Source organism: Monodon monoceros, unplaced genomic scaffold, assembly GCF_005190385.1.
Source record: "Monodon monoceros isolate NGI ecotype Baffin Bay Population unplaced genomic scaffold, NGI_Narwhal_1 Super_Scaffold_6, whole genome shotgun sequence".
Taxonomy (NCBI): domain Eukaryota; kingdom Metazoa; phylum Chordata; class Mammalia; order Artiodactyla; family Monodontidae; genus Monodon; species Monodon monoceros.
The window spans coordinates 84,055,767-84,071,056 of NW_021703783.1; the positions used below are offsets into that span (position 1 = coordinate 84,055,767).

The 15,290-nt window shown below is 40.9% G+C and overlaps 1 protein-coding gene across 1 annotated transcript in view; it reads left to right on the forward strand.

The window, feature by feature from the left end:
• Positions 1–511: 511 nt before the first annotated feature.
• The window catches only part of CUNH12orf75 (chromosome unknown C12orf75 homolog), a 37,525-nt gene continuing 22,746 nt past the window's right edge, over positions 512–15,290 (forward strand). Inside the window, exons 1-2 of the mRNA XM_029204316.1 lie at positions 512–795; positions 15,150–15,174. Of these exons, the coding sequence (XP_029060149.1) occupies positions 750–795; positions 15,150–15,174 (71 nt within the window). The 5' untranslated portion in view covers positions 512–749. The remainder of the gene's footprint in view (positions 796–15,149; positions 15,175–15,290) is intronic.

Sequence of the window (15,290 nt, forward strand, 5' to 3'; positions counted from 1 at the left end):
CCTATCTCCTGCCTCAAGGTTCTGGATCCAGATCATCACAATTGTGGCAGATATCCATTTTAAAGTCGAGTAGGTTAATATGACCAACATGGGGAAGACTTATGTTGCAACTGTGGATGGGGGAACAGAGTTGCATTGGTTTTCTGTTAGAGCAGAAATGGATTTCAGTGTTGGCTTCAGTCTGTAACATATTTTGGGCGCCCACCGTGCTCAAAACAGCTGTTTCCTGACACTTCTTCTCCTCCCCACATCCTGGAGCAGGGAGGGGAAGTGGCGAAAAGGAAGAAAAGGCAAAGAGGATGTGGAAGGCAAACAGGTGGGCATCCTCTACCGCCCAGCCTCACCCTCCAGCCTGCACCGGCAACGCCCCTCGGCCCCGCCCTCGCCCCAACCTACTTTAAACTCCCGCCCCCTCTTAACGACGACCAATGCCCAGCCGGGAGCCCGCAGGAGGCTGCGGATTGGCCGGCGCCGCGGTTGCCCAGGTGACGGGTGGGTCCTGCTGGGTCCCAGAGCCGGGCGCGGCGGGGGCGAGGGTTGCCCGGTGGTTTCCGTCCCGGCCCGCCCAAGCCTGCGGCGCCCAGGTTTGCGCCCGTCGGTAGCTGGAGGGGGCTGTGCCCGCGCGCCCCTCCGCCCAGTGTGTTTCCTGCCGGCCTCCCGCTAGGGGCGCGACGCCCTCCGCCTCCGTCTCCGCCCCCAGGATCTGCGGCTGCCAGCTTCCGAGCGCGGCTTCCCTGGACGGCGGCGCGATGGGCTGCGGGAACTCCACCGCCACCAGCGCGGGCGCGGGCCAAGGTGAGCGCGGCGGGCGGCTGGGGGCGCGGTGACGGCGACTCGGGGGCTGTGGGAAGCTCTGCAGGGCGGGCCGCCTCTGCGGGAGAGGCCAGGAGAGAGGCGGCGAGAAGGAAGGATGCAGGGACCTCGGGCAGGGCGGGCGAGCAGCCCCCTCTCCCCGTCCCCATTTTCGGGACAGGAGCAGACTGTCCGGTTTTGGAAAGACCGAAAGCAGGGCATGTGCCCCCTGTGTGGGGGGCGGTCGCGCCGGGACGAGGCGAGCCTGCAGAGCGATCCTGCGGAGGGAGCGCGGGGAGTCCTACTCGTGGCCGGCGTCCGCACACCCTCGTCCCGCAGTCGCTCCCGCAGGCCTCGCCCCCAGCCCCTCGGAACCCAGAGGCTGCACCTGGAAAAGTGCAGCAGAACAATTCAGGACTTTTTTGGGGGGAGGGGGGTGCTAGTGCGTTGGGAAGAACTGCAAACAGGGCTCTAAAAATTCATCCGAGTCTGTCTTGATGCTTAAGACCCGCTGGGCTGCTTGTACGATTTCTCTGAGAACCTGCAGTATTGAGGATGCTTTAGAATATGTGTAACAGAGCTTTAATATTAGCAGTGATCTGTTCGTATATTTTTCATTTAAAAAATAAAAAAATATTGAAACTTTTGTTTAAACCTCTTCATTTTGTTGATTGGCAGGGGAAGTCTTTTACAGATTTACGCAGTCAGCCAGGCTTTGTATCAAGTGACTTATTCCAAAACTCAACCGTTCTCTTTGACCCAGCTAGTGTCTACTGATTTACGAGTCTGGATCTGTTTTGAGTGATATCTGCTGACCTATTTTGGTGTCTTTTGGATAAAGAACTCATATCTCATCCAGTTGAGATCAATCAGATGCCACATTCCATCCTAGCCAGCAAATGGGAACAGCACTCTGATGCTGCAGTATTTCCTAGGTGGGCATGGATGTCCTGTCAATGACATTGTGACCTTGGGTCTGTCACTTCCCTTAACCTAGACCTCCTGGAAGATGTAGTTTAAAATTTAAGCCTTTTTCATTTATTTAAAGTTTATTTTGATGTTCACGTATGGGATCAGATATGGAAATCTGCTCATTTAATTGGCCAAGTTTGTTATTCCTCTTTGGCTGTCAGTGACCACACAAATGGAATATTTTAAGAAACGGTGCTACAATATGTGGGATTCTAGTCCTAGAGCTTTGAATGAACCCAGGTAATAATTCATTGAAAAGTTTATCTCTTGCAGGTAACATTTACCATCGCGAATTAAATTCTCAATCTTGTGATAGGCAGAGAGCCACTGGGGAACACATTTTTCAATTCCTGTAACAGTGACGTAGGTTAGTTAGCTTAGTTAGTGCCTTAAGGCAAGGACAGGATTCTAACTTGAGAGTGGCCAGAGAGCTCTGCGTGGAAACCAGGAACAGTGTCAAGGCCATATCCTGCACCAGGAATTACAATTGACTCTTGAGCAACATGAGGTTGAACTGTACAGGTCCACTTATACACGGATAGTTTTCAATAGTAAATACTATAGTACTACACGCTCTTTGGTCGTTTGAATCCGAGGATGTGGAACTGCGGATATAGAGGGCTGACCATAAGTTATACTCGGATTTTCAACTCTGTGGAGGGTTGAGGCCCCTAACCCCTGCGCTGTTCAAGTGTGAAGTGTATATCTCTCAATCTAACATGCACTGTGGCCCTATGCCTTCCACTGCATGTTCACCCTACTTTTAAAAAGGTTAAGAACCATTAACCACAATACACAAAAAAGGAAATCACAGGAAGGATTTGTAACAGATTTCCTTTAAAGTGGAGCTAGTTTACTTCATTTACATTTTTGTTTATTAATGAACTGCTTGTCAGGTTTGGGGATAGAGGGAGGAGTTCCACTGCTAAACCAGAATGATGATAAGGGAGCTCTGCAATGGTAATGTAACAAACAGAGAAAATATAATCCTCTTTACAAATATTTGGTTGACCTTTCCCCCCCCCACCCCAGGAGCACATCCCTTATTATGTAAAGGGAAATACAGTTATATTGAAAAAAACCTCTCCAAGTGCATGTCTTCTTGATGAGTAGCCTCACTTTTGTTCACGAAGGACAGCTCCTGTAAGAGCATGCTGTTCTCTCCTCAAGCTCGCTCTTTGCTAAAAATTACTGTATGTTCAGAGAAGAGCAAGATGCCGAGGGCAGACTGTAAAACATGAAGGAGGAGAAAACATTTGAGTCGGGAGTTGTTGCATCACTTCTTTGGTGGCTCCGCCCTTGTCTCTGAGAAGCCACGCCCCCGAAACACTTCTCTGCTAGTGAGTCCAGCTGGCTAGCTTCGGGATTTGTTCGTTGTTATTTTGAAATTTTCTATCAGCTGGTGGTAGGACTTCTGTTTCAGAAAGGAGGAGGGATGGAAGGTTAAGAAAAAAGTTCAGAGAAAGATGGTGGGCAGGTGCTGAACTTGAGTCTGGAGAGTGAGGCTCAAGCTTGACATTGGCACTGTGCTGGCTGTGTTACTGTGGGCATTTCATTTTACTTTTTTGTACTGTAATTATTATATAGTAGTAGAAACTACAACGTTGAAGGTGAAATGGTTTTCCTTGAATATTTTTCTATAAGAACATGGCAAATCTACTTTCAGAGGATGCATTTGCACTTTATAATGATGCCCCCAACCTGAAATCTCCATTGTAAGCCCTGTTTTACTACCTAAGTAATTCAGGTAAAACCAGATAATTGCTTCTCTTTTCCCTGAGCTATTTGGACCACTGCTTTTCTTGGCTTTTGTCTGGTGAAATTGGTTTCTATGACAAATTGATATTTAGTGGTGTACTTGAGTAAATTTGATTCTGTATGTCCAACATGTGGAAAAACTAAAGTGCAGTACAATGGTCAAATGGCCAGAAGGAATCAGATCATTCAGTCCCTAGATAATTCAGGTTAGATTTCCTTTATAGTAGATTTCTAACTCTAAGCTTGTATAGAGTCCACCTCTATGTGCAAAGCTTTGTACTCTTTTAGGAAATTTTAGGGCAAGTGTAGGGGCAGCCAGCAAGGGATGATTGTAGAATGAAATCAAATTTTCCCCCTCTTAAGAAGCTGATTGTCTAGGTAGGAAGGTTAACCATTTGAGAACAGTTGCAAAGCAAGGTGTAGTAGAATATACATCGAACGTCCAAATGCCCAGGAGATGTTGAATAAGATGCTAGTTTAATCAGAGAAGTCTTTGGGGAGTCAAGCTATCAGTGCTTCAGTGTAGATGGGATCATGAGAACCATTCTGCTTACACAAGCGCTCTCTCCATTCTAATGTTTTAATAAGATTACCCTCTCAATGTAGGAATTTGATTTTTCCCAACTTAGAATTATACAAGGACTTCTTGTATTTTCCATTCATTGAAGATTCAGTACATTTTTCCTGCATAGTGTAGAGTCTAGACCCTAAACTGTAGAGAAACATCTGGGTTAAAGAGTCCATTTTTAAAAATTGAAGTATAGTAGATTTATAACATTTTGTTAATTTCTGCTGTACAGCAAAGTGATTCAGTTATACATATATATACTTTTTATATTCTTTTCCATTATGGTTTATCTCAGGATATTGAATATAGTTCTTTGTGCTACACAGTAGGACCTTGTTATTTATCCATCCTATATATAATAGTTTGCATCTGCTAACCCCAAATGCCCACTCTATCCCTCTCTCACCCTCCCTCTGCCTTGGCAACCACAAGTCTGTTCTCTATGTCTGTGAGTCTGTTTCTGTTTCATAGGTAGGTTCATCTGTGTCATATTTTAGATTCCACATATAAGTGATATCATATGGTATTTATCTTTCTCTTTCTGACATAAAGAGTCCATTTTTAAGGAGTTGCATTTGCCATAGGGCAGGGAGCTTTTGCTTTCTGTGTGTTTTTCTCTGCTTTCCGTCCCCACCACCCTCTCACTCAGCAATCAGATTCTCTATCCGTTTGTTTTCCCTTGAATGTATTCTCTAATTAGGCCGAGACATGAACACACTCGCATTTGAACTGATGATCCACAACAGGTCAGTCGTTTCCTGTATACAGTCATACGTGTAGATTGTTGAGCAAGTCTGTAATGTAAACCAGAAAATCCTATTTTATGTGAACCAGAAAATCCCTTCAGAGTTTGGACGGTTCCAGATATCTACAAGAGTCTATCTCAGTGCAGGCTATTTTGCAGGCTGTAGAAGCTTTTTGCAGGGCAGAGTCATTTCAGAAGTGTTCTGCTCATGGTAGTTGATTGAATTGGTGAGTTGTAGGTTTTCTACCAGAGATGTGTAACTGGCAGCTATCTGACCATAGCTTACTACTAGAATGTTTCTATAATGGTTCTTCTGTTATTTATATACTAATAGTCTGAGGAGGCGTGGAGGAGGAATTTAACAGTTCTTTATCCTATTTTATCAGTGTACCCAGGGAGTTACTCTAATTCTTTTGGGTCCAATTACTTAGGTTAGTTATCTCCTTATCCTCAATTAGATAGGTAATTGCATTCTCTTCTTTTGCTGTAGCTGTATGGTCCGGCCTTAATCTACATCTGTAAATGGTTTGGTAGTATTAAAATTCTTCCACCATGCTCAGCATTAGTCCAGGCCATGTCGGGGGGGAAATAATATAAAATTTTGCTGATATCATCAAAGATGTCATTAATATCTTGTGTTACTTCCCCCCAGCTCACTTAGGTCCCAGCCCCACCATCCTTCTTTCTGTTCTTTATGCTGAACTCATTCTTGTTTTCTATCTGTTTGAAACACTCTTTGCTGGAGAACTGATATTTTGTTAATTTATTTATTGTCTTTTTTGTTCCCCTTCCCCAAAGGCAGGCCTCATGAGAGCCTGCACATCTTGTTCACAGCTGGACCCTCAGCTTCTAGACCAATATCCAAACTTTCAATGGAATTTTTAGGGTCTTAAAATTTTTTCTTTTGTTGAATGAATAACTGTATTGGGGAAACAAAGAAGTTGTAAAATTGAGTCCTAAATTTTCATCATGTACCCTGTGACTGATGTAACACTGGAGGGAATGAAATAAAACCTTAAGCAATCAGGGAAGCCTGCTTGGAGGAGGTGGGAATCGATTTGACTTTGAAGAATAGGTAGGATTTGAATAAGCAGAAAACAGAAGGGAGGGCATTTTTAGAGCAGTATGAAAACATAGAGACAGAAATGGGTTCGGTGCATTTCAGGGCAGTGAGAAGTCAGGCCTGACTGGGTTAGTAGTTCATGTTGGTTGCAGGGTGTTGGAAGTAAGAACAGTTAGGATGGGGGTGAGGAGGACAGAGAGGCAGGAAGGCCTCAGAATTGAGAGGAGGCACTGGAGCCAAAAAATCCTAGTTTGAATCCTGCTTTCATCATTTATCAACTGCATGACCTTGGGCCACTTGCTTAAACTGTCTGTACCTTAGTTTCCTCAGCTGTAAAATGGGAGAGTAGTTATAGAACCTACTCAAGATTAAATGAGTTAATATATGTAAAGTGCTTAGAGCAGTGCCTCATGTAAGTACTCAGTATGCTATTTATTATTAATATAGGGAAAGACATTCATGACTAGTATAGAAGGAAAGAGCGAGCATGTAGAGTGACATAATTTAACGCTGTTGTCAGGAGTGAGTGAAGTGAGAGGGCCGTCGATGAGTGATTGAGGCATTGATGTCAGGGACCCCTGGAAGCCAGCTAGGCTGAGGATGGGCTACATGTGAGGGAGGAAGGGGAAGGGAGAAGGAAAAATGAACCCAAACTGTTAAAGCCTGGGCGACTGGGAGATGTTACTTCCTCTAAAGGAAGGTAAGAGGATGCAGGCGATCCATATACTCTTGGGTGTACCGCGTTTGACGTGATGTGAATGATGAGGGGTGTGGAAACGCCTGTGCTCAGACAGTTACCACTGATGCAGCAGAATCAGGAGGTTCACTTGTTCCAACTTCCCAGAATCGATGCTGCAACCATGTGAATGGTTCACGAAGGTGACCCAAGTGAATTACCCAAGTTCTGCCATGAGCCACTTACAACTCAATCTAGACATGGCTTAAATTATAGCAGCTGACTGTCAATGTGTTACTTTATGTCTGTACTTATATGGCTACCTTTATTTATTAATTTTTACCTGCTGAAAACATAGCTACTCAGCAAGGACAACCTGTAAGCAAAGAGATTTTCTGTAAGAGCTTCCACGTTCATTAACATAATTGTATTTGCAGTAACATGGATGGACCTAGAGGGTATTATGCTAAGTAAAATAAGTCAGACAGAAAATGACAAATACTCTATGTTATCACTTACATGTTGAATCTAAAAAATGAAACAAATGAATAACTATAACAAAACAGAAACAGATTCACAGATACAGAAAACAAACTAGTGGCTGCCAGGGGTTGGGGGTGGAGTTACGGGTGAAATAGATGAAGGGGATTAAGAGGTACAAACTACCAATTATAAAATAAGTAAGTCACAGGGATGTAAGGTACAGCACAAGGAATATAGTCAATAATATTTTAATAAGTTTGGTGCATAATCTATAAAAATATTGAATCCTATGTTCTACACCTGAAATATAATATTGTAAAGCAACTATACTTAAAAAAAATTATATTTTTAGGGCACGTTGACCTGAATTTTTTTCTGCATTACTGAAGAAATGACTAATGAATCTGTATCTCTTATTGGCTTATTAAAAAATAACCACTGCTTTAGATGAACTAAAGAGCTGTTGTTCTCCTTCTTTGGGCCAAATTGAGACTATGACATAGTTTTAGAACTATTATGGGTCAGAGGAGATGTAGCAAGCTGTCAAAATTAGAGGGAACTCTGTTTATTTTTCTGTAGTTATGTTTATACAGTTCTCAGAGGGACGTTTTTCTTTTATAAAACAAATAAAGAGTAAAATGTTTCTGCATACTTTTATTATTTCCCATGAGAGCCATAATCATTTATATTTCTGATGATTTGTGCTGAAAGAAGAGTGATTTGTAAATCTTTAGTACCTTTTAGAAATTCTTCATATACATAATTTTATTTTTTGGTGTGTGTGTTTAAATTATCACTACTCAGTCTGAACAAAGAGACATGATTTAATATGTAATTTAGCAATTCATTTACTTGTGAATATTTCCAATATGTTACATGAAAGCTATAAAGTGCATAGAGAACAGTGATGAAAAAGGCATTAATAGACTATATTCTCTAATATACAGATGTATGTGACCTTTTAAAAGAGAGAAATATTTTCTTTGTATTAGAATTTGGCACATGTAAGGAAACTCATAACAGTAAATGTATGACTCTGAACAATATTGAAAACATACTGGGCAGTACAGCTCAATCTTTTTAACTTATAAGACTGATTAGATTACAAAGGAACATCTGTCTATAGGAACCAAGATGTTATAAATATCTACTTAATATCACTGAACTGATGTAGTATCTTGCAGCTGGCTTTCTTATGCATAAGGAATAAAATTTTGTCTGTGTTTGCAGAATGTATGATATGTCATATTAATTCTCCCCCAAGATTAATTTTGCTATGTATTTCTTTTCAAAAGGGAATTTCTGTTTTTGGAGAGGTGGAGGAGGCCAGGGATGAGAAGGTGTAGTGGGTTGAATGGTGACCTCTAAAAAGATATGTTCACACCCTCATCCCTGGAATGTGTGAATGCTATCTTGTTTGGAAAAAGGGTCTTTGCAGGTATAATTAAATGAAGAATTTTGAGATGAAGACATCATCCTAGATTGTCTGGGTAGGCCCTAAATCCAGTGATAAGTTTCCTTGTAAGAGACAGACGAGGAGAAGACAGAGATTCAGAGAGAAGGTGGTGTGAGGACAGGTGTAGAACAGAAAACGCACTATGTGGCCACAAGCCAAAGAATGCCAAGGAGGGCCTACTGCCACCAGATGCTAAGAGGCCTAGAACGGATTCTTCCCCAGAGCCTCTGTAGGTAGTTGGGAACTCCTGACACCTTGATTTTGTACTTCTGGCCTCCAGAATTCTGAGAGCACGTATTTCTTTTGATTTAAGCCACCCAACTAGTGGTGATTTGTTACAGCAGCCCTGTGGAACTAATACACAAGGCTTTTTCTGCACCTGTTCTGGGAATGGGATAAAATAAGAAAATATAGTTTACAAACTATACCTGGAGTGTAAATAATTATTTGCTGAAGCAAATACAGCGCAATTTAATCTTGGTGTGATTCATAAAGCATTTCAAGGTTGTTCGGGGGTACCCGATTTTTATGGGGGTACCTGATTTTTGTAAAACATGAAGAATATCTGAGAGGTTTATTCCCTCCAGATGCTATCCACTTCTCCAGTTCTCGTACACCAACTGGGCTGTCCTACCATCCAGTTCAATTCTGATGCTCCTACCCAGAGTTAGTGTCTGTCACCACAGGTTTGAGGGCTCAGTCCCCCGAGATGGTCTCACCTCAGATGCCAGTAGCAAGGATCAGGTCCCCAGCTTACTTGCATTGCCATCTGACTTGGCAGCAAATTTGGGAGTTCTCACAGCCCCCCTCCTCAGATTTGACAATTTGCTAGAATGCCCCACAGAGTTCAGGAAGGCACTTTTCTTACTGGTTTAAACATACCAGTTTCTTATAAAGGACACAAATGAACAGCCAGATGAAGAGGTACAGAGGACATGTTAAGGGTCTCAGGGGCAGGGGTCTCTGTCTCCATGGAGTTGGGGGCTGCCCCCTCCTGGCACATGAATGTGTTCAACTCAGAAGCTCTCTGAACTCTGTCCTTATAGGGTTTTTTTTGTTTGTTTGTTTGTTTTTGTGGTACGCAGGCCTCTTACTGTTGTGGCCTCTCCCGTTGCGGAGCACAGGCTCCGGACGCACAGGCTCAGCGGCCATGGCTCACGGGCCCAGCCGCTCCGCTGCATGTGGGATCTTCCCGGACCGGGGCACGAACCCGCGTCCCCTGCATCGGCAGGCGGACTCTCAACCACTGCGCCACCAGGGAAGCCCCTTATAGGGGTTTTTATGGAGGTTTCACTACATAGGCATGACTGTTCAAATCATTGGCCAATGCTGATTAACTTAATCTCCAGCCACTCTCTTTTCCCAGGAGGACAGGGAATGGGGCTGAAAGTTCCAAGCTTCTAATCAAGCCTTGCCTTTTCTGGTGACCAGCTCCCGTCCTGAAGCTGTGTAGGGGCTGCCAAGAGTCTCCTCATTGGAATGAAAGAGGTTCCTATCACCCCTACCTCTCAGAAAATTCCAAGGGTTCTAGAAGCTCTGTGCCAGGAATGGGGAACAAAGATCAAATATCTTTCTATGACTCCTCAATATCAGATTAAGTTTTTTAAATGTTTAAAATAAATTGAATTTGCTATGCATTTTTAAGTGACTGAGGCTTTTGACTTGGAGAATCATGAATACAATTTTAAAATCTTTTGATGAAAGTATTGATAAAAGGTATAGACTTCCCTGGCGGTCCAGTGATTAAGACTCCACGCTCCCACTGCGGGGAGCACAGGTTCGATCCCTGGTCGGTGAATCCCACGTGCCATGCAGAGTGGCCAAAAAAAAAAACCAACGGTGTACATAATAACGTGAAGTGAAGTGATATTGTGAACAAGCAATAATCTTTAAGTGTTAAAGAAACAGTTACATTCAGAAGGAAATATTCTTCTTTACATACCCTAACCATTTACAATATTTGTCACTGGAACTGTATATGATGCTTTTCTGAGAGCAGACCTTTCCCCCTTCTACTTTTTAGGAAGATATGTAAAATTATAATTATCAGTACTACAATTTAGGAAAATAGCCATTAAATCTTTTGACTGACAAAAATTCTAATGGTCTATATATTTTGTGGTGCTTTTATCCCACAAGAAACATTTTTACCTTGCCTCCCTTATATTAAGGTACCACGGCTATGTTCAAATAGTAAAGAGTCATTTTGGCAGGAAATGAAGTGGTACTAACAGGAACAAATGTTCTATCCCAGACGGCTTGAAAGAAGTAGCTACACCACTATAAATATTTGTTCAATAAATGATGAATCACATGAACCATAAACATAACTTAAAGCAAATGGGATTTTGGCACTATCTGAATAGTTGTAGTCAAAGGATCTTTTGCATGAATTATCTAGAGAAGAACTCTCCGTCTGGTTAATTATAATCAATACATAGGTGAAGTGTGATTAAAATGTTGCACTGAGGGTAATCAGAATTTTTCTTCTATTTCTAATAATTTTATGATTTTATACTTTTGCAGAACAAAGAGATATTTCACATTTTATAGGCCTAGATATTCTGATAGTTTTGCTGAGGGTTTCAACAATTACAGTCGTCTTTTTTTTTCCTTTTCCTCTGTGAAGCTGTGTGTCGGGAGTCGTGTTCTACCTGCCCTGGTTATAACCTTATCATTAACCCCCTGCTACCTTGCTCCTAAGAAGATGCACATCTTCTTCCCTTTTATAAAGATGGAGTGTACATTACAACCATATGTATATACTGGATTTAGTGTTTTTGACTTCTTGGCCTCCTTCACTTTGCAGTTATTAAATAGACGTTGCCCTTTAAATGAGGGACATTTGAGAACAGAAGAAATGGCCTGCTGACTTCCTTCTGGAAGGTAGTACCTGGCATCTGCCTTGAGCCTGCTGGGATGTTAGATGGTGAACCCAGCAGGGAAGAGGCCATAAGGGTGCCTGGAGCCTGGTGCAGTCAAGGTGAAGTGGATGCAGGGTTGCTGGTGGCTGATTAAAATAGGTACTGAGGAGGCAACGTGTGGCTGTTTTGAAGCGAATTTCACAGCCATTTATTGTACTTTGTCTTCTTAGCTGCCTTTGTCGGCCCAGTATTAGAAACTGAAGCTGGGTGAACTAGTGACTGTCAAACAAATACTGGAGCAGGAATTTTACTTGGGTCTTCTGCCTTCCAATTCCACGCTGTTCTTTCCCTACCACCCTGCTGCCATTCCCTGAGACACAGTGGGGCAGCTTCTGTCTGCTGTGCCCTCGCCGTGGATTGTGCCCGATGGCCCTTCATCTCTAAAGGCCCAGCACTCATGACCCATCATGATCGCTTTCCTCTGTCTGTAAGACATCACAGAATTAGTTCCCAACACCTCCGGCTCTCCCTTCCCCTGAGTGCAGCAACCCCCCAATCATTCCCTGTCCTTTTCCATGAAAATGAAAATAAGAAAATGAGGATATTTATTTTCTTTTTAGACTTTCTTCCAGATTCTCATGCTTGTTTTGACTCTGAAATAAAACGTTAATTTTTATGGGTTTTTGGTGGCACTAATCCTTTATTTTTACCTATCAAAACACTCCACTGTTCTTATGTTAAGGTTTTAAAATTTTTACTTTTTTTTTTTTTGTTTTATGATCTCAGATTCCAAAGCAGTTTTTATTTATATAATTTTAATGAGAATTGTGGGAACAGAAATGTTACTCTTCCCTGAGTAAAGACTCAAGTTTGTTACAAAGTTCAGGTTTGGTCAAAGCCTTAAAAGAACTTATTTGAGACATAGTCTTGACTACCTTTATGCTCTGCTTTGAATTTGCAGAATTATAGATCCTAGATTAATATCACTGGGGTACAGTTTTTACAATTTTGGCAATAACTTTTTTGCAGACTTGTTTATTTTGTAGCACATTTTCCTTTATTTTCACACCTCTGTGACTTGTGCAGAAGTTAATTTAATTCCCATTTCATAGATATGGAAATTGAGATATTAAGGAAAATGTGACTGCTAATAATAACAACTTAGTGAGCTATTTTTATGTGCCAGACTTTGTGCTGTTTACATCTTTTTATAATTTTTAAAATTTATTAAATTTTTTTTACTGAGGTGTCATTGACATATAACATTGTATTGGTTTCAGGTGTACAATGAAATGATTCTGTATTTGTATACACAGTGAGATCATCACCACAATAAGTCTAGTTACCATCTGTCACCATGCATAGTTAACTTTTAGGATTTACTGTCTTGGCAACTTTAAAGTATGCTCTACAGTATTATTGACTGTAGTCACTGTGCTGTATATGACATCCCCATGACTTATTTATTTTAGAACTGGAAGTTTATATCTCTTGACCCCTGTCACTTGTTTTGCCCATTCCCTAACCCACCTCCCCTCTGGCAACCACCACTCCTTTCTCTGTATCTTTGACTTTTGTTTTGTTTTGTTTTCATTTGTTTTGTTTTTTAGATTCCACATATAAGTGAAACCACATGGTATGTGTCTTTCTCTGACTTATTTTGCTTAGCATAATTCTCTCGAGGTCCGTCCATGTTTTCGCAAATGGCAAGATTTCCTTCTTTTTTTTATGGCTGAGTAGAACTCTATTATTCTAGCCTCTTATATATATAGGTATATCTATATATATTTCACATCTCCTTTATCCATTTATCCAGCAATGGACACTTGTTTTCAATCTTGGCTATTGTGGATAATGCTGCAATGAACATAGGGATGTATATATCTTTTTGAATTAGTGTTTTTGTTTTCTTTGGATAAATACCCAGGAGTAGAATTGCTGGATTGTATGGTAGTTCTGTTTTTCATTTTTTGAGGAACTTCCATACTGTTTTCTGTAGTGGCTGCACCAATTTACATTCCCACCAACAGTGTGCACTGGTGTCCCCTTTTTTCCAGATCACTTACCAATACTTGTTATTTGTTGTCTTTTTGATAGTAGCCATTCTAATAGGTGTGAGGTGATATCTAATGGTTTTGATTTGCATTTCTCTGATGATTAGTGACATTGAGCATCTTTTCATGTGCCTGTTGACCATCTGTATATCTTCTTTGGAAAAATGTCTATTCAGATGTTTGTGCATTTTAAAATCAGGTTGGTTTCTCTCTCTCTCTCTCTCTTTTTTGCTGTTGAGTTTCATGAGTTCTTTATATATTTAGAATATTAACCCCAATCAGATATGTGATTTAGAAATATTTTTTCCCATTCAGTAGGTTGTCTTTTCATTTTGTTGATGGTTTCCTTTGCTGTGCAGAAGTTTTAAAATTTGATGTAGTCCCACTTGTTTACTTTTACTTCTGTTGTCTTTGCTTTTGGAGTCAGATCCAAGCATTAATTTCCAAGACTGGTGTCAAGTAGCTTACCACCTGTGTTTTCCTCCAGGAGTTTTTATGGTATCAGGTCTTACATTTAAGTCTTTAATCCATTTTGTGTTAATTTTTGCGTATGATGTAAGATAATAGTTTAGTTTCATTCTTTTGCATATGACTGTCCAGTTTTCCTGACACCATTATTGAAGAGACTGTCCTTTCCCTATTGTATATTCTTGCCTCATTTGTCATAAATTAATTGACCATGTATGCATGGGTTTATTTTTGGTTTCTCTAGTCTGTTCCATTGATCTGTGTACCTGTTTTTTGCCAGTACCGTACTGTTTTGATTACTATAGCTTTGTCATATAGTTTGAAATCAGGGAGCCTGATGCCTCCAGGTTTGTTCTTTCTCAAGATTGCTTTGGCGATTCAGGGTCTCTTGTGGTTCCATAAAAATTTTAGGATTATTTGTTCTATTTCTTTGAAAAATGTCATTACTATTTTGATAGGGATATACATCTTTTAAAGAACTTCAATAACCTTTGAGAAAGGTATTCTTATTTTCCTCATTTGACACAAGAGGGAAGTGAGGTTTTAAGAGATTAAAGTATACTTAATGCCATGTGGCTTGTAAGGTTGGAACCAAGTTCTGTATTGTTCAGGTAAGGATATTAGGGGGAAGAGTGCAGATGGAACTGTGCTGTGGGCAGAGAATCTGTGTTAAGTGATAGGACTGGGGTCCAAAAGAGGTGGGTTGTTTTTGGCACGTGAGTGGGAAGGAGAAACGAGAGGGTTCAGTAGCAAATAGAAGCAGAGTTAGAAATGTATGATACTCCTTTTGGAGCTGGGCTGGCATCCTTGAGTCTTGCTAATTTATTTAGGACATCACCTCCATTTTGTCTTGTGACTTTGCTTTACTTTATGTTTAGTACATAGCGTGACTTATAACAGTTCCATGTAGGTACTAGCTTAGAAAAGAAAATATTTCTCAAATCTGTCAGTTTCCTAATCCGCTCATCTGTAAAATGAGCAGATTAGTTTGGGTGGTCTGTAAAATCCCTTTCAGAAACAACACCTTATAATTTATAGGAATTGTTAAAAATGGGCAGAATAAATTCTAAACCGAAGATTTGGATTTTATGATTTTCCTGCTCTCCTTTTCTTTTTTTAAGATGATCTTTCAAAAAATCATATTCTCAACTCATCTCTTATAAAATATTATTTTAGTTGGGTATTGGGCTTAAGATTTTTGTAGCAATACTATCAAGATAATGGAAAGCTGTCTTTTTCTTTTTTTCTAGGCCCTGCAGGAGCAGCTAAAGATGTGTAAGTACCTAATATTATGATTTTCTAAACTCTTTCTGAGGAAGACACTGTTTTCATGGTTATGACCTTTAGATATGTAGGTTTGGCTGAAAAGACATGGAAGTACTTTCTGCACT